The sequence below is a fragment of the Panthera pardus genome, unplaced genomic scaffold (genome assembly GCF_024362965.1).
Source record: "Panthera pardus isolate Hobbes unplaced genomic scaffold, ASM2436296v1 HiC_scaffold_24, whole genome shotgun sequence".
Classification (NCBI taxonomy): domain Eukaryota; kingdom Metazoa; phylum Chordata; class Mammalia; order Carnivora; family Felidae; genus Panthera; species Panthera pardus.
The window spans coordinates 19303662-19328077 of record NW_026526810.1 but is presented as its reverse complement, the minus strand read 5'-3'; the positions used below and the strand labels follow the sequence as shown (position 1 = coordinate 19328077).

Genomic DNA, 24416 nt, shown 5'->3' with positions numbered 1-24416 from the left:
AATGTGGCTTTTTTTCACTGCATTTGCAACCCCTACACATGGCATAGGAAAGGGTAGTGCAGAGCTAATAAGGGCTAAGGGTAAACCTTAGCATTTGTACAGAATACAAGTTTCTTGGAGTTAGTGAGAGCACTAGATAAAGAAAAATAGAAACATATTTCTGACAGACTACAATGGGGAAAATAATTTTGAAGGATGATCAAAGATAACTATTTCTGTGGCTCCTAATACATATTTTCAATTTATCTTCATAAGAACAATTTACAGATAATTCACAGATCAAGAATAGAAAGTAATATCCCTCTTAATATGATAGAATAATCATTTTAGATGTTAAGAGATATATGGGAAGAGGTATCAGAAGGAAGTAGAGCATATCTGTAATCAGAAGCTCATGAAAAATGGAGGGGTGGGCTTGAAGTTCATTTGGTACATGTGAGTTACTGTTATTGAGTAGACAATCAAATTCCTGGTGAAACAACAGTTTAGTGTATTTTCCTTCCTTCACAGAAACTTCTCATGAAATTGAATAAAGTGAAGCAAAATTGGCAGATGTCATTTCTCACCAAGCACATAGCTACTCTCCTGAATCAGATTCTCAGAGAGTTCTGCAAACATCTCTTCTCATCAAGTAACCTTAGAGGAATATGGAGGATTATCCCATTGTCATGATGATTATGATCCTCTTTAGAGGCCTCTAGTCTACTCACATTGACTATATTTTACTCTTTTCATACGTGTTGCTCTTCTGGTGAACTATCATTAAACCATATAACTAAAAACTATAGTGTAAACAATTTTTGGTTTGGAACATGCAATTAAAACTCTATCAGTCAACATTTTTGTATCCTTTGGATAAATACCTAGTAGTGTAATTGCTTAGTCATGGGGAAGTTCTATTTTTAATTCTTTGAGGAACTTCCATACTGCTTTCCAGAATGGCTGCACCAGTTTGCATTCACACCAATAGTGCAAAAGAGTTCCCCTTTATCTGCATCATCACCAATATCTATTGTTTCCTGAATTTTTCACTTTAGCCATCCTGACAGGTGTGAGGTGGTATCTCATTGTGGTTTTGATTTGTATTTCTCTGATGATGAGTGATGCTGAGCATCTTTTCATGTGTCTGTTAGCCATCTTGATGTCTGCTTTGGAAAATTGTTTATTCATGTCTTCTGCCCATTTCTTCACTGGATTACTTGTTTTGGGGGTATTGAGTTTGATAAGTTCTTTACAGATTTTGGATACTAACCCTTTATCCAACATGCCATTTGCAAATATCTGCTTCTACCCCATCAGTTACCTTTTGGTTTTGTTGAATACAGAAGATGTGGTGTATATATACACACACATATATACACACAATGGAATATTATTCAGTAATCAAAAAGAATGAAATATTGCCATTTGCAACAATGTGGATATAAGTAGAATGTATTATGCTAAGCAAAATAAGTCCGTCAGAGAAAAACAAACACTTTATGATTTCACGCATTAAGAATTTAAGAAAGAAAACAGATGAACATAGAGGAAGGGAAGGAAAAATAAGATAAAAACAGAGAGGGAGGCAAACCATAGGACTCTTAAATACAGAGAACAAACTGAGGGTTCCCAGAGGGAAGGTGAGTGGGGGAATAGACTAAATGGGTGATGGGCATTAAGGAGGGCACTTGTTGGGATGAACACTGGGTGTTATGTGTAAGTGATGAATCACTGGATTCTACTCCTGAAACCAATACTACACTGTTAACTAATTTGAATTTAAATAAATAATTTTTTTAAAAATCTATGAGTAAAATCTATAGATACTAGATCTTTGTATTGATCTATACACAGCTATTTAGGATGACTTTAGTTTCTAATTTGGTAAAATGAAAATATAGAAGATATAGTTTACTGTTGTTTAGAGCTATATGTTGAGTGAAAAAGAGGAAAACATCCATAAAAAATAGTGAAGCATGGAATTTCAAGAAAGAGTGGAAAGAAATGAAGTTGGAGAGGGAGGAAGGGGTCTTTTAGGCTATGTATGGTAAAGATTTCAAGCTTGATGATAATCACCAGGGGAAAGAACTTTTGAAGTACAGGATTGATATATATATATAACATATATATATATGCTATATGCTATATATATATGCTATATATATATATGCTCAATAATAATATTGAGCTGCATTATATATGTATATATATATTATATATATATATATACGTATATATATATATACGTACATATATTATATATGTATATATATTATATATATATATATACGTATATATATATATATATATATACGTACATATATTATATATGTATATATATATATAATGCAGCTCAATATTATTATTCATATCTCTATTCTTTAAGATAGCGTTTTTAATTTACAATAGATTTAATTTTATAGAAAAATTACAAAGATACTACAGGGAGTTCCCAATACACTACACCCAGTTTCTCCTATTATTATTATCTTACATTAACATGTACATTTGTCACAATTAATGAGCCAATATTGATACATTATTGTTAACTGATGTCCACACTTCTTTTTTTCAGATTTCATCAGTTTTACTCTCATGCTTTTGTTCTATTCTGGGATGCCATCCAAGACACCGCATTAGCTATGATGGTTTCACAGATATTCCTTGCTTTCAATGACATTGACAGAGGAGTACTGGTCAGGTTTTTGTAGAATGTACCTCAATTATGATTTTGTCTGATATTTTTATTATGATTATAGGTGGGTTATGAGTTTTTAGGAGGGAGACCACATGGGTCAAATGCCATTATCATCACATATCAAGGATAAATATTATCGATATGACTTATAACTGTTGATGTTGACCTTAATCATCTGGCTGAAGTAGTTGTTGTCAGTTTTCCCCACTATAAAATAATTCTTTTTATCCCTTTCCATAATAAACTCTTTGGAAGGAAGTCACTATGCTCATCCTTTACATCCTTTCATCTTCATGAGAGTGGAATGTCTACATAAATTATTTGGAATTCTTCTGCATGTGAGATTTGCCTCTTGTCCCAATCTACTTAAGGTGCAATGATACTCTGTGGTATGAGTATATCAAATTTTGTTTATCTGTTCATCAGTTGATGGACATTTGAATATATCTGTATATCAATCTTTATAGCAGCACCACACCACACTGTCTTGGTATTGTAACTTAGTAGTAAGCTTTAAAATTAGATATGTGAGCTCTCTAAATCTGTTCTTATTTGAAGATTGTTTTGGCTATTCTGTATTTCTTGCATTTCCCTATAAACTTTAGAATCAGTTTGTCAATGTCAGGGAAAAAGAGCGGCTGAGGTTGTGATAAGTATTGCACTGAATCTATAGATTATTTTGGAAAGCATTACCACCTTACCAATATTAAGTCTCAGTTCATAAACATAGAATGCCTTTCCATTTGTTTAGATTTTTGTTCATTTCAACAATATTTTTGCACTTTTTAATGTACAATCATGCACTTATTTTGTTAAATTCATTCTTAAGTATTGTATTCTTTTCAATACTTTTGTAAATGTAATTGTTTTCTTACTTTGATTGTCAGGTTTTTCATTTCTAGTTTATAGAAATACAAATGTTGTTTATATACTGATCTTGTATCCCACAATCATAATTCAATCCTTTTAAATTTATTGACTTGTTTCATTACTTAACATATGGCTTGTCTTGCATAATGTGTCATGTGCACTTAAGAAGAATGTATATTCTGTTCTTGTTCAGTGGAGTGTTCTATAGATATCTACTGGATCTAGCTACTTTGAACTGTTTTTCAAGTCTTCTGTTTTCCTGTTAGAACTTTTCTTTATAGTTTTTCTATCCATTTTTGAAAGTGTAGTATTAAAGTATCTAACTATTATTGCTCTTTGTCTGTTTTTCCCTTCAAATCTGTCAACTTTTTCTTTACGTATTTTAATGTTTTGTTAGTAGATGTATGTATATTTATTATTGTTTTGAATTTCTTGATGTGCTGACACATTTTATCATTATAAAATGTCCTTTGTCTCTAATAGCAATTTTCCTTAATGTTTTTTTTTCTTATGTTAATACAACCAATCCAATTTTCTTCTGGTCATTATTTACATAATATATCTTATTTCACCTTTCCACTTTCAAATGATTTGTGTTTGAATCTAACTTGTGTATCATATGGACAGTACATAGTAGGATCATAATCTTTAACCCTTTCTTCCAACCGCAGACTCTTGTTTGCAGTGTTTAATCCTTTTACGGTCAGTGTAGTTACTGATACGATAGAATTTATGTCTGTCATTTTACTATTTGTTATCTATGTCATGTCATTTTTGTTCCTATTTCTTCACTACTGTCTTTTTTGTGTGTTAAATAGATATCTTTTAGTGCAAAAATTTAAGTTCTGTGCCATTTCATTTAATTTTACTTTTAGCTATTTTTTTGTGATTATCCTATTACAATTAATTTCTTAAAACAATCTACTATGGATTAGTATCAAATTAATTTTAATAGAATGTAATTTTTTTTTTGCTCATATAGCTTCATTTCTACCCCCTTATGTTCTTTCATTTCAGCTTGAAGGACTGCCTTTAGTACTTCTTGTAGGATAGGTTTGTCTGCTAGCAATAAATTCTCCATTCTAATTCATTTGGAAATGTCTTTCTTCAGTTTTAAAGGGTAGGTTTACTGTATATAGAAATTTTGGATGATAGTCTTTCTTCCAGCCTTTAAATAATGTCATCTCCTGCCTTCTGGCCTCCATGGTTTCTGATAAAAAATCAGCTGCTAATCTTATTAAGGACTAATTATTGGTTATGAGTTGCTTCTCTCTTATTGCTTTCTCTTTGTCTTTGCCTTTTGACAGTTTGATTATAATATGCCTAAGTATAGATATTTTTACGTTTATGCTATTTGAAATTCATTGAGCTCTTGGATGTGTAAATCCACATATTTCATCAAATTTGGGAAGTTATTGGTTATTATTTCTTCAAATATTCTTTCTGATTTCTTCTTCTCTCCTCTTTTTCTTGGATTCTCCTTATGCACGTATTGCTAAGCTTAATTTTATTCCATAAATCTCTGAGTCTCTGTTCATTTTTCTTAATTCTTTTGTATTTATGTTCTTTGGACCCTATGATGAAAATGAATTTAGAACTTCTGGGTGGCTCAGTTAGTTAGTTAGATACTAACTTGACTCAGTTAGTCGAGTATCTGGCTCTTGGTTTTGGCTCAGGTCATGATCTCATGGTTCCTGAGATTGAGGCCTATGTTGGGCTTTGCATTGACAGCATGAAGCCTGCTTGGGAAAATCTCCCTTCCTCTCTCTGCCTCTCCCTTATTTGCACACACACACACACACACACACACACTCAGTCTCTCAAAATAAATAAATAAACATTAAAAAAGATAATAAATCTATATTTAAGTATGCTGATTCTTCCTTCTTTATGCTCAAATCTGCTGCTGAACCCTCGAATGAATGTTTTATTCTAGTTATTACACTTTTCGTTCAATGTTTTTGTTGTGGTAAAATGTACATAATGTCAAATGGTAAGTGTACACTTCAGCGATATTAAGTATATTAACGTTGTGTAGCTATCACCACTATCCATTTCCAGAGTTCTTTTTATTTTACAAAAATAAAACTATATACCATTCAACTGTAACTCCTCATTCCCTCTACCTCCAGGTCCTGGTGACCAACTTTTGACATTCTGTCCTTTGATTGTGACTGTGCTCTGATACCTCAAATAAGTGAAACAATACAGTATTTGTCTTTTTGTGATTGTGTTATTTCATTTGGCATCATGCTCTCAAATTTCATCCTTGCTGTAGCATGTGACAGAAATCCCATCTTTTTTAAGTATGAATAATATCCCATTGTATGTATGGACCATTTTTTTTTTTTACTTATCTATGCATCTGTCAATGGACATTTGAGCTGCTTCCACAGGGAAGGGAAAAACCTCAGCTTGTAGACTCAGGAGAAATTTTCCCTAAAAGGAGATTCCTTGTCCATATTTGGCTTTGAGAACAACAAAAAAGCAAAAAAGTCCTTCCCAAGAATGTAAAAACACAGCCTGAAATCAGACACGTAGCTAGAATTCACATATTCTATGTGGCCCAGGAATCCAAGCTTAATCTTTAAAGTAATAGAGACAACCAGGCAAAGCCAGAGCAAAACATCGTTAGAAAAAAAAAAAACAAACTGTTTTAAATGTAAGCCTCAAAGAAATACCACAGAAAAAATTCCAAGAAACATGAGTTCAAATGAAATAATTACTAATTCATCAGAAAAGCAAATTAATTCCATGTAATGGAGTAAAACAAAACAACAAATTCTGCAAATTGCTCCAACAAAGACACCAGAACATTTTGAAAATTTGAATAAATGGAAGGTGACATTAAACATTTAGTGAAGAAATAAGGTGCTGTCAAATTGCATAAAAAATTAGAAAAAAGAAAAAAATTAGAATGTCTAATAATGAGAAACAATTATTGAAATTATAAAGTCAATAGATGAATTAATAGCATACCAGGGCGTTGGAAGGATCTACATAGCTAAATTGAATTGATTGAAGACACTAATAAACAATGAAGTGGACAAGTCACTAAGAAAATTATATGCATATATACGAAAGTGACTCACAAAGAACTAAACTATTTGAATGGTTCCATTTTTTTTTAAGTTTATTTATTTATTTTGAGAGAGAGAGGGAGCACGGGCAGGGGAGAGGCAGAGAGAGATGAGAGAAAAAAAATCCCAAGCAGGCTTCCCACTGTCAGCACAGAGCCTAATGCAGGACTTGATCTCACGAACAGTGAGATCATGCATGACCTGAGCCAAAATCAAGGGTTGGACGCTCAACTGAGTCACCTAAGTGCCTCTGAATGGTTCCATAACTGGTAAAGTAATTAAATAGAGAATAGCAGGCCTAAAGTAATCTACAGACAACTTTATCAGACATTCATATACTTTAGACATTTACTTAATAAGCATTGACAATTTGTGTTACCAACAGTATAATGGTTCAGGGAATGTATTGCTTTAAATTGGGAATCAACCAATTAAATTAATCTCTACAAAAATTTTTTTTGGGTTCCTGGGTGGCTCAGTCGGTTAAACTCTGACTTCAGCTCAGTTCATGATCTCACGGTTCATGAATTCAGGCCCCCAAATGAGGTTCTGTGCTGACAGCTCAGAGCCTGGAGCCTGCTTCAAATTCTGTATCTCCCTCTCTCTCTGCCTCCCCCTTCTTGCATTCTGTTTCTCTCTCTCTCAAAAATAAATAAACATTAAAATACATACATATATATATATATATGCCCAACCTAGGAGATTAGTGAAATTTTGCTTTCTATTTGTCTTTTTCTGGATCCAAAATGAACTATAAAGTGTGTTCATCTCTTATTTCATTTTCATCTTTCACTTCCAGTGAAGAAACCCACAAAACCTTCTTCTTGAGATTTCATCACATTTGTTTGTCAAGCACTGTATGCAATTTTATAAAAGGTCAATAAATTTAACTAAATTCTTATGAGTAATACTTAACTACTTGTGATTAACACATTTAAATTGAAGTATACTAAATTCTACAGATCTATATTGGCTATTACTTAAAAAGTTATTTTTATATATAAACACATAAATTTGATATTTCCTTTTATATGTATCTTTGTATGTATTAGATTTTGTCTTTAAGAATCTGTGAAAGATTACTTGTTAGTAATTATTAGAAGATACAGTACCAAAAAAATTACATCCTACAAGAGTGCAATGAGACAAATATAAATATATTTAAATGAATTTGTTAATCTTTCTATTCAGAATATAAAACAGCTTGCTTGAGGATGATACTAAACCCCAAAATATTGCAAATGAATTTTACATACTTCCAAATAACATGCACAATCCATTAGCATAAGGGTCTTTGGTAAGTCGACTGTTCACCGATTTCTGACTCTTCCAATATTACAAGGAATGGTCAAGCTGATCACAGTTTTTTTTAAAGATACCTATTCAGTAACATGCATCCTATGTAATAATGTCTGGAGACAAAATGCCCATGTGTCTAATATCAAAACCATTATCAACTCTTTCTGGTTGCACAGTGATGCTATGATGCTAATCACATGTCTATCTGCCTAAAATCAATAGAAGCTACACGTTCCTTTACAAAGCATTTATACCCCAAGTTAGTACTCACAGCTGGAAAAAATCAGTGGACAGGAATGTTCATCCATGGGAAAGTTGTGCAGCTGTAGCTGGCACTCTGCATTTATGGTGAGCCTGTGGGAGAGCCAAGAATCACTCTTGAAGTCAGCCAGAAGCAGCCCAGAAAAGTCCCAGGTTAAGACTAGGGAGCTGCCATTTTATCACAAGTGGGGAGTGGGAGCAGTGCATTTAATTCTTGGCAGTGGTGCCATCCATTCAGGGATACCATTTAGTGGCTTTTGTGTTATTTTGTTTTATTTTTAACTATTGGTAACAGAGAGAATTTCAGTTACTAAAATTCGAAACTGCACCTAGAAACACAAACTAAGTCAGAGAGGAGAGAAATAAAAACAACTGTTATTTTATATATTTTTGCCTTCAATCTGTTTGACTGAATTAAACACTTCTTCCATTTTGAGACTGACATATTTGTCTAAATAGGTATAATGACAAATTAATCCACTTGCAGAAGCAATTTCAGATTTGGACAACTCCCTCATTTGACCAAACAGGTGGTAGCACTGCATCCTTCCAGAGAAGACAGCCCTGAGATCAGAGTTTCTATAAAGAATCCCTGGAAGGGCCATGTCCCTATTCTGGTTTGCTGAGGCTCACCTTCATTTCAGATTCTTAATCACATTTCTTTAAGATTGATGAGGAAGTACCTGTAACACCTCATGGCCACAACTTACCTGCAATTAGGAGCTCATACACTGAATGTGGGGGTGAGAAAGGAGAAGTACCCAGCAGCTGGTGGTGGACTTCACTGAGCCAAGAAGACACATGGGTGAGAAGAATTAGAGAATTCACATTATCGTGAGGCATGCTGAGTTTGAAATGCTTTTTTTTAGACCTTCAGGAGGAGACACTACATGGACAGGTAGTTTCAAGCATCTGGAGTCCATAAAGGAAGTTCTGGGTTGGAAGTAGGCATGCAGGAAACCTCAGCATAGATATGGGAAGGAATGAGCTAAGCCAACAGGAGAGAGGAAAATGATTGAAGTGATGAGGAAGTCCTGAGACAGAAGAAGCAGTGTTAGGAGGGACAGCATAAGAGCAGGAGCAGGAGACACAGGGAGGAGTCATGGTGCTGCAAGGCAGTGAGAGAAAGTCTGTTAGAAAAGCATGACCATGCCCAGTGTCACCTGAAAGGTGACAGGCAGTGGGGACAACAGTTTCTGGAAGTTGCTGTCCTGATCCTAATACTAGACGAACAGAAAGGTTAGCCCAGGTTTATGGCATTTCTGTGGTATGTTACAGCTAGATGATCAGTTAGACTTGGACTATGCTAATGGAAAGACTCCTGAGAGACAGAGACTCTGATAACACTAGTTGCCAGTGGTGAATTTTGACAGGTAAGTCAGTTCACTTCTCTGAAGTGCAGTTTTTCTTACATTTACAGGTTTGTGAGGACTGCCTACCCCTTAGGAAGACTCATTACACTAGCTGCCAGTTCCATTAGGGATGCACTGGGGAATGACCTCTGTGCTCTTTTTTCCCTCTGGTCCTGAATTTGGTTATGATTACATTTGTTAATTAGCACTCTAAGACATCTTTATTTTCCTAGCTGAGTTGACCCATTGGGTTAAATACATTAAACATAATTTCCACAGCCTATTTTCAACAGAAATGGATTCTGATGAAGGAATGACTTTATATTCATTGCAGCTAATTTGTAGGTCTTTATTTTCACATATAGTATCATTAGGATGAACTTTTTTAGAATGAGATAACATGTCAAACATGAGAATTGATAGAACTCACCAATATGAAAAGAGGGTCCCATGTGTATAGTAATCTAAATTAGAGACTCCAGTATCAGCCCATCGGTGATCCAAAATCCACCAACATCTGAGAGAAGGGCCAACATGGCAGAGAAGTAGGGGGATCCATACTTCCTATGTCTCCCAAAGAAGGGTTGAAGCCAAAGGACTTTAAAGTCCAAGAGTCTGGGAGAAAAAGAGACTGAGTCTACCAGGGAGAAACAGGACAATGTGAGAGAACACAGGGCTACTTCAAGGAACATATCAAAGCACAGATGGTGCTTTGGTGGCAGATCCAAACATCACTACAAGTAGGGAAATAAAATAACCAAAGTCACAACAACAGAGAGAAAGTAACACTCTCCAAAAAACACCTCCTGAAGTGCCAGGCAAGGACAGTGTATAACCAACCATTAATATAACAGTGCTTGCAGGTGTAGAGCACATAACAAGCTTTTAAACTCATAAAGGGCAAAAAACTAGCCAACATGATGAAACAGAAGAATTCTCCTCAAAAGAAATTACAGGAAGAAGTGACAGCTAAAGAATTGATCAAAACAGATTTAAGCAGCATAACTGAACAAGAATTTAGAATAATAGTCATAAAATTAATCACTGGGCTTGAAAAAAGAATAGAAGACATCAGAGAATCTATTGCTACAGAGACCGAGGGACTCAAAAATAGTCATGATAAATTAAAAATGCTATCAATAAGGTGCAAAATAAAATGGAGGTAGCCACAACACGGATTGAAGAGGCAGAGGGGAGAATAGGTGAATTAGAAGATAAAATTATGGAAAAAGAGGAAGCTGAGAAAAACAGAGATTAAAAGAAAATCCAGGATCACAAGGGGAGAATTAGAGAACTAAGTGACTCAATATCCATATCATAGGAATTCCAGAAGGAGAGAAAGGGGCTGAAGGTGTACTTGAACAAATCATAGTTGAGAACTTATCCAATCTGGGGACAGAAACAGGCATTGAAATCCAAAAGGCACAGATAACTCCCTTCAAATGTAACTTGAATCGATCTTCTGCACAACATATCATAGTGAAACTGGAAAAATACAAGGATTAAGAGAGAATTCTGAAAGCAGCTAGGGATAAACAGGCCTTAACATACAAAGGTAGACACATAGGGGTAGTAGCAGACCTATCTACTGAAACTTTGCAGGCCAGAAAGGAATTGCAGGAAATCTTCAATGTTTCGAACGGGAAAAATACGCAGTGAAGAATCCTTTATCCAGCAGGCTTGTCATTCAGAATAGAAGGAGAGATAAAAGTTTTCCCAAACAAAGAAAAACTGAAGAAATTCATCACCACTAACCCAGCCCTACAAGAGATCTTAAGGGGGACTCTGAGTGAAATGCTGCAAGGGCCACAAAGTACCAGAGATATCACTACAAGCATAAAAACCTACAAATAACACAGTGACTCTAAACCCATATCTTTCAATAATAACACTGAATGTAAATGGACTAAATGCTCCAACCAAAAGACATAGGGTATCAGAATGGATAAAAAAACAACACTCATCTATTTACTGTCTACAAGAGACTCATTTTAGACCTGAGGACACCTTCAGATTGAAAGTGAGTGGATGGAAAACTATCTATCATCCTACTGGAATTCAAAAGAAACCTGGAGTAGCCATACTTACATCAGACAAACTAGAAGAAGGGCATTATATAATAATTACAGGGTCTATACAACAGGAAGAGCTAACAATTATAAATGTTTATGCACAGAATTTGGAAGCCCCCAGATATATAAAGCAATTAATCGCAAACATAAGCAATCTTTTTGGTAAGAATGTGGTAATTGCAGAGGACTTTAAACTCCACTTACAACAATGGACAGATCATCTAGACAGAGAATCAATAAAGAAACAAGGGCCCTGAAGGATACATTGGACCAGGTAGACTTGACATATATATTTAGACGTTATATCCCAAAGCAGTAGAATATACTTTCTTCTTGAGTGTACATGGAATAGTCTCCAAATTAGATCACATACTGGGTCACAAAACAGCCCTTAATAAGTATAACAGAATTGAGATCATACCATGCACACTTTCAGACCACAATGCTTTGAAACTTGAAATCAACCACAGGAAAAAGTCTGGAAAACCTCCAAAAACATGGAGATTAAAAAACATGTTACCTAAGAATGAATGGGTCAACCAGGCAATTAGAGAAAAAATTAAAAAAAAAATATATATATATATGGAAACAAATGAAAATGAAAATACGACAATCCAAATGCTTTGGGATGCTGCGAAGGCAGTCCTGAGAGGAAAATACATTGCAATCCAGGCCTGTCTCAAGAAACAAGAAAAATCTCAAAAACAAAATGTAACAGCATACCTAAAGGAAATAGAAGCAGAACAGCAGACATCTCAAACCCAGCAGAAGAGAAATATAAAGATCAGAGCAGAAATAAACAATATAGAATCTAAAAAAATATGTAGAGCACATCAATGAAACCAAGAGTTGGTTTTTTGAAAAAATAAACAAAATTGATAACCCTCTAGCCAGGCTTCTCAATAAGAAAAGGGAGAGGACCCAAATATATAAAATCACGAAGGAAAATTTATTACAACCAATTCCTTAGAAATACAATTATCAGGGAATACTATGAAAAATTATATGCCAGCAAACTGGACAACCTGGAGGAAATGGACAAATTCCTAAACTCCCACACACTACCAAAACTCAAACAGGAAAAAATAGAAAATTTGAACAGACCCATAACTAGTGAATAAATTGAATCAGTTATCAAAAATCTCCCAACAAATAGCAGTCCAGGAGCAGATGGCTTCCCTGGGGAATTCTACCAGACATTTAAAAAAAAATTTTTTAACGTTTATTTATTTTTGAGACAGAGAGAGACAGAGCATGATCGGGGGAGGGTCAGAGAGAGAGGGAGACACAGAATCGGAAGCAGGCTCCAGGCTCTGAGCTGTCAGCACAGAGCCCGACGCGGGGCTCGAACTCACAGACCGTGAGATCATGACCTGAGCCGAAGTCGGACGCTTAACCGACCAAGCCACCCAGGCGCCCCTCTACCGGACATTTAAAGCAGAGTTAATATCTATCCTTCTCAAGTTCCAAAAATTAGAAAGGGAAGGAAAACTTCCAGACTCATTCTATGAAGCCAGCATTACTTTGATTCGCAAACCAGACTGAGACCGAGTGAAAAAAGAGAACTACAGGTCAATATCCCTGATGAATATGGATGCAAAAATTCTCAACAAGACATTAGCAAATCAAATTCAACAGCATATAAAAAGAATTATTCACCATGTTCAAGTGGGATTCATTCATGGGCTGCAGGGCTGGTTCAATACTTGCAAATCAATTAATGTGATGCATCACATTAATAAAATAAAAGATAAGAACTATATGATCCTGTCAATCAATGCAAAAAAAGCATTTGGCAAAATTCAGCATCGTTTCTTAACAAAAACCTTCAAGAAAGCCGGGATAGAATGAATATACTTCAACATCATAAAAGCCATTTATGAAAAGTCCACAGCTATTACCATCCTCAATGGGGAAAAACTGAGAGCTTTCCCCCTGAGATCAGGAACACGACAGGGATGTCCATTCTCACCACTGTTGTTTAACATAGAGTTGGAAGTCCTAGCCTCAACGATCAGACATCAAATTGAAATAAAATGCATCAAAATTGGTAAAGATGAAGCCAAGCTTTCACTTTTTGCAAATGACATGATACTGTACATGGAAGACCCGAAAGACTCCACCAAAAGTTGGCTAGAACTGATACATGAATTCAGCAAAGTCACAGTGTACAGAATCCATGTACAGAAATTGGTTGCATTTTTATAAACCAATAATGAAGCAACAGAAAGACAAATAAAGAAACTGATCCCATTCACAATTGCACCAAGAAACATAAAATACCTAGGAATAAACTTAACCAAAGATATAAAAGATCTCTATGCTGACAACTATAGAAAGTTTATGAAGGAAATTGAAGAAGGCACAAAGAAATGGAAAAACATTACATGCTCATGGATTGGAAGAATAAATATTGTTAAAATGTCAGTACTATCCAAAGTAATCTACACATTCAAGGCAATCCCAATCAAAACTGCACCAGCATTCTTCTCAAAGCCAGAACAAACAATTCTAAAATTTGTATGGAACCACAAAAGACTTTGAATAGCCAAAGTGATATTGAAGAAGAAAACCAAGGTGGGAGGTATCACAATCCCATACTCTAGCCTCTACTACAAGGCTGTAATCATGAAGAAAGTATGGTATTGGCAAAAATAAGTAAATAAATAAATAAATAAATAAATAAATAAATAAAATACAAAACAAAACAAAAAAAAACCAGACACATAGACCAATGGAATAGAATAGAGACTCCAGAATTGGACCCATAAATGTATGGCTAACTAATCTTTGATAAAGGAGAAAAGAGTATCCAATGGAAAAAAGTCTCTTTAACAAATGGTGCTGGAAGAACTGGGCAACAACATGCAGAAGAATGAAACTAAACCATTTTCTTACACCCTACACAAAAATAAACTCAAAATAGATGAAAGACTTAAACGTGAGACATGAAACCATAAAAGCCCTAGAGGAGAAAACAGGCAACAACCTCTTTTACCTCAGCTGTAGTAATTTCTTCCTCAACATGTCTCCAAATGCAAGGGAAATAAAAGCAAAAATGAACTATTGGACCTCATCAAGGTAAGGAATTTCTGCACTCCAAAGGAAATAATCAACAAAACTAAAAGGCAAATGACATAATGGGAGAAGATATTTGCAAATGACCTGTCAGATAGAGGGTTAGCATCCAAAATCTATAAAGAACTTACCAAACTCAATATTTGAAAAACAAATAATCCAGTGAAGAAATGGGCAGAAGACAGGAATAGACACTTTTCCAAAGAAGACTTTAAGATGGCCAACAGACACATGAAAAGATGCTCAATGTCACTCCTCATCAGGGAAATACAAATCTAAGCCACACTGAGATACCACCTCATGCTGGTCAGAGTGGCTAAAATGAACAAACCAAGAAACTATAGATGCTGGAGAGGATGTGGAGAAATGGAAACCCTCTTGCACTGTTGGTGGGAATGCAAACTGGTGCAGCAGCTCTGGAAAACAGTGTATAGGTTCCTCGAAAAATTAAAAATAGATCTATCCTATGACCCAGCAATAACACTGCTGGGAATTTACCCAAGGGATACAGGAGTGCTGATGCATAGGGACACTTGTACCCCAATGTTTATAACAGCACTTTCAACAATAGCCAAATTATGGAAAGAGCCTCTATGTCCATCAACTGATGAATGGATAAAGAAGATGTGATTTATATATACAATGGGATACTACTTGGCAAAGAGAAAGAATGAAATCTAGCCATTTGCAACAACATGGATGGAACTGGAGGGTATTATGCTAAGTGAAATAAGCAAGTCAGAGAAAGACAGATACCATATGTTTTCACTCATATGTGGATCTTGAGAAACTTAACAGAAGAACATGGGGGAAGATAAGGGAAATAAAAGTTACAGAGAGGGAGGGAGGCAAATCATAAGAGACTCTTGGATACTGAAAACAAACTGAGGATTGATGAGGGGTGGGGGAAAGGGGAAAGTGGGTGATGGGCATTGAGGAGGACACTTGTTGGGATGAGCACTGGGTGTTGTATGGAAACCACTTTGATAATAAATTTTATCATAAAATTTTTTTTAAAAAATCCACCAACATCTCACCTTAAAGTGTAAAGGATTTTCCCATCATTCCAAATTCTGAGGAGCTGATTGGGGGTGGTGATCCAGTGAGCCTCTGCAGTTTTAGAATTGCGGAAGATTGTATCTGGAATCCATATTAATCCCACCATGTTGCTGTTCAGAGTGAGTATTTTCATTGTACTGTTGAATCGAAGGCGACTGTCTGTCCAGGTCTGAGCAAAAAATATATCAATTTGGTATTCCTGAAACAGAGAAAAATGAGAGGCAACATCGTTCTATTAGTAAATTTTCTGTATGCTTCATTTCCTTTGTCAAGGGTTTGGTTTTCCTTCATGTATACACCCTTATCCCCCATGTACCTTTCTTTCAGTGCTTGGTATAGTGCCTGGATCAACATAGCACACATTTTCACAAATGATAACCAGTATTATTAGTCAATAATGTGATAACATATGTAAAAAAGATTCTGTAAATCTTAAATTATAATAAACACATAAACTGTGATAAGGGGCCAAGAGGTAGTAGACTATAAATCAGAGCATAGATGCAGATCCCCCTGCATTCTCAAGTCCAAGCTTTGACAGGTAACACAACCTATTTAAGCCTCATTATAATCTGTAAAATAGGTGGAATGCCTACTTCCTAAATGAGGTATAAAAATAAAGGAAAAACCTTAGTGTCTGGCATTGATCCATAAGTATTAGCTTATATAATAATTATTATCTTCACTTAAAGGCCTTCTGAAACAACACAACTCAAATCAGAAAGAAAAGTAAGAAACAAGTAACAACAAAGAACTATAAAGGTGATAGAACTCAAGCCAAACTCTGATTCAAGAGAATGCTGGTGAGGCTCAGGTGACCTCTGTAATTGGAAACCATTTGATATTCTCCGTACAGAATAAGACTTTGCTGTGACCATCAGGTGTGGGATGGTACTAATTTTACCATGAGACCTAAAGAAATGTCCAGAGACGAGACTACCTCAGAGGCATTTCCCCTAATCACAGTTTAAAGTATTATTAGCAATCAAGCCCATAGTAAGGAGGATCTAGATGCAGACTATTGGAGATTTTTATATCTTTTAGTTTCCTTTACATATTAGATATTATAAATGAATTGCTCTTACAGAGTGTGGGTTCAGTAATCCTCAACAAATCCCACATTTATTCCTTACACCGAGTTTCCAGTTAAAGAATCTTTCTGAGATAGGTAGTTGAACTGACCAATCCTAGTTTTTATTAATTAATATGTTCATTTATCATATGTTTGCTGCACTGAGTATGCCAAGCCCTGCAAACCACTGAAGACCCAGCCCTGTGCCAAGAAAACTCCTTGTCCTCATGGAGATTGTATTCTAGTCAGGAAATTAAACATACAGTTAAGGTGAAAAAACCCAGCATACTTGATGGTCAAATATATCAATCATAAAAAATGAGGTCAGTGTATTAGTTAATATTTCAGCTAGAAAATACAAAATTTATCCAAGGGTTCAATATGGAAAGAATTATGTACAGAGAATCTGCATCTTGCTTAAGTGTTTGACGAGCTGAGAGAGAAAACTCCAGGGAAGGAGCAGCTGAAGGCAGGTTGCTGTGGAAGCGTCCAGAGCTGAGTGAAATCTCAGCATCCAGAGGGTCCCATTCAAGTCCTTCCCTCTTTTCATGTGTCTGCTTAAACAAGCCTCTGGAGAATAATGGCCTCTGCCTCTTCATCACCGTCCAGAATTTTGCACATGTTTCTCATTGACAGACTCTAAACCCAGAACTGCACAGAGACTGAGAGAGACAGAGACAGAGAGAGACAGAGACAGAGAGAGACTAAGAGGAAGTTTGTGTGTGTGTGTGTGTGTGTGTGTCTACACACATGCATGTGTGTTATTTCCTGTCATATACTATTTTAAAAATGGGTTTCAACCAGTGCTGCCATAAGTAAAATAAGTCAGACCAAACCAGATAAATACCATATGATCTCACTTCTATGTGGAAACTAAAACAAAACAAAACAAACAACTGAAGTCATGGATGCAGAGAACAGATTGGTGAATTCCAGGTGTGGGGAGTTGGAGGTGGGGGAAGAGATGAAAGGAATCAAAAGGTACAAATTTCCCATCATAGGATGAATAAGTTCTGGGGGTGTAATGTACAGCATGGTGACTATAGTTAACAATACTGTACTGCATAATAGAAGTCACTAAGTGTAGATCTTAAAAGTTCTCATCATAGAAAAAAATATTTCTAATTATGTGGATGATGGATGTTAACTAGACTTATTATGGTAATCATTTTGTAGCATATACATATGTCAAAACATTTGTATACCTGAAACTAATATTACATTAAATGTCAATTATATCTCAATAAAAAATAAAAGAAAGAAAATCAGTTTATTAACAAAGAAGAATGCTGAAACAAAACTATAACAGGCTTAGGACTGGAGATAAAGTGGCTCATGTCATGCATGGGTGAAATGCTTGGCAAAGTTGACACCTGTAATAAGGCAGAGCACATCTAATGAATGCGTAGCTCTTTGGGCAGAGGTTGGAAAAGGAACATTAATAAGAATGTGTTGGCTGCTATTGACTGTTTTTGGTAAGTTAACATAAGAAAGAAATTATCTCAGAAGATAATTGGCCAGTCTGAAAGCAGTTATGAAAGAGAAAAGAAAGATAAAGCAAACACAATTTCTTGCAGGGTTAGAAGAAGCAAATACTTCTCATTCCCATCAGTAAATCAGAATATCAAGAAATGCTTTGAGAATAAAAGTTCATTGAAACTCAGCTTTGCAAAATAATCAGATTCACTGATAAAAATCCCTAAATGGATTAAGTTGTCACCCTGTAAGATCTTTAATCATACAAACATGGCTTCAGGATATGAGACTCTTCCATTGAAGGCTGATATGGCCAAGGTAACTATACTTAATTTAAGAGAAAGAGTAAGAGTCCATTTGAAAGCAAAAGGATGGGAGAGGCAGTGGTATGCAAAAGCAAAGGCACATGGTGAATCCTAGAATAGTGTTCACAAAAGGTCTGTGAATGTGGCTATGCACATGTGAAACTCTCCTAGTAGGTAAGAAGCTGACTCGGTTTTAAGAGAGTTCTACTGCCAAAGGACCATCAAGTCAGGAAGAGACGTCTGTGACTCTTTGAAACTGAGATGTATTTTTGCATTACTATCTATAATGGGCTGATTATGGCTTGGAAAACTGATCAGAGCTTATTTTCCAATGTTCATTTTTTTCTCATGGCTAAAGTAGCTAGTGGAAAAAGAATAAACTCTCAGACAATTGAGTCAAGAGCCAGGGAGAAGAGTCCTTTGGAACCCTACGTTAGGAGAAGAATTAAAGCTTAATCAAAGAAGATGCCTTCCTTCCAGGGAGCAGAGCCCACTCAGGATCTGCCAATTAGAGTCTCAAAATTGCTGTGAAACCAGTGGGTTGATTGTGATGATCCTGGCTCTTCTCCATTGTTGTAGACATACCAGGTATGCTGGAGTAGGTCAAATAGCTTTTCTCTTTAGTTTAGAAGTTGATAGACCAAGAAAAACCATGTACAGAATTGATGTGGATGTCAGCACAAATACACATAACCTTGACGTTGAAACTGGGCCTGGGTGGACCTTTTTGGTTACCTCATTTGAAGAAGGGTGGGATGTATCTTCCCTGACGTGGGAGAGATAGACAATATTTGGCAGCTAGATACAGATCATCGTGGTCACTGGTGCTCTTCACCAAGTACTGCAGCAGCCCTCCTTATGGGCACAGAGTAGAATTGCACTTCCCCCTCCCCCTGTTGGGGCTGTGTCTGCCACCTTATTTATGATAAAGTGTAATGTGAGCAGAGTGAAGTGTGTCATTTCTGAGATGATGTTTGAAGAGCACACCTCCTTTTCAGTGTGTGAGAGACTGTGGAGCACAGCTCCTGCTGATTCATGCTGGACACATATCATGGGTGCAAAATTCCCCAGAGCAGTTTGTAAGAGGAGCAATCCACAGCCTATACCAACTGGTACCTTGGAAAATGTGGAATGGGGAGTGGAATGAGGGAGAAAGTACTGCTTTCCTTATTGAGAAGTTGACTTAGAACCAAAACCTCAGAGAGGTGCAGGAGTGAGCCGCACAATAGATGGAACAAAAGACCTGGAGCAAGTTCAAAAGCATACCTGATGAGACAGTAACAATTCTGCCAGACAGAATAGACTGGATGAGGTGAGTAGGCACCTCAACTACTTGATGGCAGGATTTTAGCCTAACAATGATGATTGCTGACTATGTAACAGGCTATATTTGCACAGGGAACACAGTCAGTACTTTAAATAAAATTCAGCATATGACAATGAAAGTGTGACTCATACAGATATTCATCCATGTTACTTCCTTCTTTTCTTTAATACTGGTTTATCAGATAAGAGAATGAGTAGAAAAGGATGAAAAATGTTCTTCCAAGCAGGGCCAAGGCCTACCTATGTGATCAATGATAACAAATAATTGGAGAAAGTGTTTGCAAATGACATATCTGACAAAGGGTTAGGGCAATATCTAAAATCTATAAAGACCTTATCAAACTCAACATCCAAAAAACAAACAAATAGTCAGAAGACATGAATAGACAGACACTTTTCCAAAGAAGACATACAGATGACCAACAGACACGTGAAAAGATGCTCAACATCACACCTCATCAGAGAAATTCAAATCAAAACCATGATGAGATATCACCTCACGCCTGTCAGAATGGCTAAAATTAACATCACAAGAAACAACAGGTGTCAGTGAGAATGTGGAGAAAGAGAACCCTCCTGCACTCTTGGTGGGACCACAAACTGGTGCAGCCACTCCGGAAAACAATATGGAGGTTCCTCAAAATGTTAAAAATAGAACTATCCTACAACCCAGCAATCGCACTAATAGTTATTTACCAAAATGATAAAAAATACAGATATGAAGGGGTACATATACCCCAATGTTTATAACAGCATTAATAACAATAGCCAAACTATGGAAAGAGCCCAAATATTCATTAACTGATGAATGGATAAAGAAGATGTGGTATACTGAGGTGCCTGTCTAGCTCAGTCCTAATGGACTCTTGTCCAGCTCTTGATTTTGGCTCAGCTGATGATCTCACAGTTCATGGGATCAAGCCCCATGTAGGGCTCTGTACTGACAGCACGGAGCCTACTTAGGATTCTGTCTCCCCCTCTCTCTCTGCCTCTCCTCCACTAGTGCTCTTTCTCTCTCTCTCAAAATAAATAAACTAAAAAAAAGATGTGGTATATGTATACAACTGAATATTACTTGACAATCAAAAAGAATGAAAATCTTGCCATTTACAATGCCATGGATGGAGCTAGAATGCATTATGCTAAGTGAAATAAGTCAGTCAGAGAAAGATAAAGATCAGATAAGTTCACTCATTTTTGGAATTTAAGAAACAAACAAAGAAACAAAAAACAGATGGACGCAGGGGAAGGCGGGAAAGAGAAGAAAGTGAAACAAACCACAAGAGACTCAATGATAGAGAACAAACTTAAGGTTTATGGGAGAGATGTGGAAGGGAGGTGGGATAGATGTGTGATAGGTATTAAGGAGGGCACTTGTGATGAGCACTGGGTGTTGTATGTAAGTGATGAATCATTGAATTTTACTTCTGAAACCAATATTGCATTGTATATTAACTAAAATTTAAATTAAAAAAAGAATACTCTCTATAAAAGTCCCAACTATATTTTACAAAAAACCTAAAATCATACAGATTTTTTAAAATCTATATTATATCAAGGATATTAAAACTCAGAAAACTTGAGGAATTTTACCAAGGTTACTCAATATGTCAAAATTTGTTTGAATTTTGGGCTCCAAAATTCTAAGTGCTTGTTTTTATTGTGTAAAAATGGCAAAACAAAGAGTGTCCTACAAAGGTTCTTCCTCTCGTCTATCACCTTTACTTTCTATTCCCACTAATGCACAGGTTATACACCTTCACAATAAAACATTTTAAAAATGCTGACTTGAAATCAGTAAATCATACAGCAAGATATGAGGTGCAAATATTTCTTTACCTTCCAGTCTCTGATTATTGATACAGAGACTATAATAACCCTTCCTCCCAGTGGTTAAACTGAGGTTTAAGAGATTAAGTAATTTTCATCAAGTCCCACAACTGCTAAGCACTAATTGCTCTGAACTACACAGTTAAAATCTGTTTGCCTAGAGGTGGCTGAAATCTGGTTAGATGAAGAAACCACCAGGACATGTAAAAGGAAGAAGCCCAGTGCAGAAGTTCCCTCCGTATTTACCCTGTTTACAAACCACATGAGATTGTTTACCTTCCTCAGCTTCAGTTTCCTCATCTACACAATGGGGTGGTTGGTGTAGATTAAACGTAGGGCCCTTCCAATTGCAACATATTATATTTCCATATTCATGCCTACATTAGCCTTCTACTGTTGAAAGTAATTTTCCATTTCACTCATTTCTGTCTTAACTTTTGCAAAAAAGATGAGATAGAATGGCTTCTACACAAGTTCTACGCCCTGCCACTAAAAGGAAATTTTGTATGTTTGAATTCTACATGAAGTACAGTTATCCCCCTCATCCTTGGGGAATATGTTCCAAGAACCCCACTGAATGCCTGACACCACAGATAGTACTGGACCATATAATACACTCTTTTTTTCCCTATATGTACATACATATGATAAAGTTTAATTTACAAATTAGGCATAGTAAGAGGTTAATTATAACTGATACAAAACAGAACAATTATAACAAATATATTGCAAAAAAAGTTATGCAAATGTGCTTTCTCTCTCTCTCTCTCTCTCTCTCTCTCTCTGTATCTTATTGTACTGTAGTCATCCTTCTTGTGATGATGTGAGATGATAAAATGCTTACGTGATGAGATGAGGTGAGATGAATGACATAGGCATTGTGATATAATGTTAGGCGACTACTGTCCTAACAATAGATCAGAAGGAGGGGCATCAGTTTCAGAACTGAGGTTGACTGAGGGCTAGTGAAACCACAGAAAGCAAAACCAGAGATAAAGAGGGAACCATTGTTTTCAGAAACCATCTGTGAGGCTTCAGCTTACAGAGTGAGTCATGGACTCCTGTCTCCACTTCCAATATTACTTTCTTGTAAGGGAAAGGAACACACCATGATGCTCTGGGGTTGGAGGCAGAGGGATTTGGGAGGATACTTCCTTTATTCTAAAGCCTTGCCACAAACTCCAACTCAAGAGGGTATAATGTGGATAGTGTGTGTAGTGCATGGGATGGATGTTTTATTGTGTCTACATTTTACTAAATGTTGAAAAAACACTTCCCACCCACAGAGAAATATTTTTATGTTTTTAATAAACTTATTTACAATGTCACTAATCAATTTTCCTTTCTGAAGAAGAAAAAAAAATCATTCTTACAAATAAACATTTTATATAATTCATAAATAGCTGTGAAATTAATGTGTTTAAAATAGTAGTAAATGTAACATGTGATAAATGTGCAGAATCCCCCAATTTAAATCATCATGCTTGTGGAGACCTTATGTTCATAATTTGTTTTAATAATTGGAGAACTTAAAGATTCCTAAATAGGCCATGAATTGTTGCAGCATGTGGAGCATTTTGACAAAACGGAAGAAAATTTATGCTTCTTAATGATATCAATCTGTGACTTCTAAAAATTAGAAAATTACTTCCCAACACTCCTTTACTTTCCTTTGTTATAGAAGAGGGTGAAATTGATTGATTAATAAACAACAGGGACTCGGATACTGGGTTTGCAAGAGACATACATCCCAGGGACAGAGGCTATCTTCCTTAGATCCCCAGCACATCAGCACATCACCTGGTACTGATGGGTAAATATATTAGTAAAGGAAGTCATGGGAAGTTTTCTTTATAAAATTGTAATACAGACGCATGCCAATTAAAGGCTGCTCAAATATCTCAATTATGGGCAAAATGTTAGTTGAAAGTGTCAGAAATAAAACACAATGTTATCCAAAGCTGTTCATAACATTTGTGCTTAAACACAGTTTCTTCCACTTTCAGGTTTTCCATTTGAAAATGCACCTACCCTTTCTATCCAAACTCTCATTGTCTCAATATTCTCTATAAAAGTTCACATTTTTATCCTAATTTACAATCAAGTGGAAAATCTGTTATATTGAATCTTTATGTGCACATCAGCAAAAATTTTAAGAGGTAGGTGGTTCTGGATGAAAGTGTGTACTGTACTATGGTAAGTTATTTGCAAAAACAGCCATAAGAATTCCTTTTACTTTGTTCATGGTCTTGGCCATGTGGCTTAATAGAAAATGTAACAGCAGAAGAAACTTGGAAAGTCTTGAGTGCTGGGGTAGCCTATCTTGCTGCTCTTGGGAACCCTGAAACCACCACCAAATGAATGAGATAGGCCAATCTGCCAGAAATGAGAAATGCCCATATGTTTCCATGGTATCAGCTCAAGTCAAGCCAACACCCAGAGAGGTGAGTAAAGCCATCCTTGACTAGCCATCCAAGATCAGACGACTTGCCAATCCAATCCAAGAATAATGCAAAATAATAAAAAACTAGATTTTAGGATAGTTTGTTACACAGAAAGCTAACTGATAGGCTCAATCATCAGTTGTTGCAATTTTAGCATTATGATTTTCAATTCCACTCCCTTTCCTGGAAAGTTTAGCCCTTCATGGTATGTG

At 36.0% G+C, this 24416-nt stretch overlaps 1 protein-coding gene across 4 annotated transcripts in view; it reads right to left on the bottom strand.

Annotated features, from left to right (window-relative positions):
* Nucleotides 1-24416, bottom strand: part of GABRG3 (gamma-aminobutyric acid type A receptor subunit gamma3) — a 729606-nt gene that overhangs the window by 307042 nt on the left and 398148 nt on the right. For all 4 annotated transcript variants that reach the window (XM_019435789.2, XM_019435788.2, XM_019435790.2 and 1 more), the window contains exons 4-5: nucleotides 15730-15950; nucleotides 8201-8283 (exon numbers count right to left, since the gene is read on the bottom strand). In XM_019435789.2, coding sequence (XP_019291334.1) covers nucleotides 8201-8283; nucleotides 15730-15950 — 304 coding nt within the window. The remainder of the gene's footprint in view (nucleotides 1-8200; nucleotides 8284-15729; nucleotides 15951-24416) is intronic.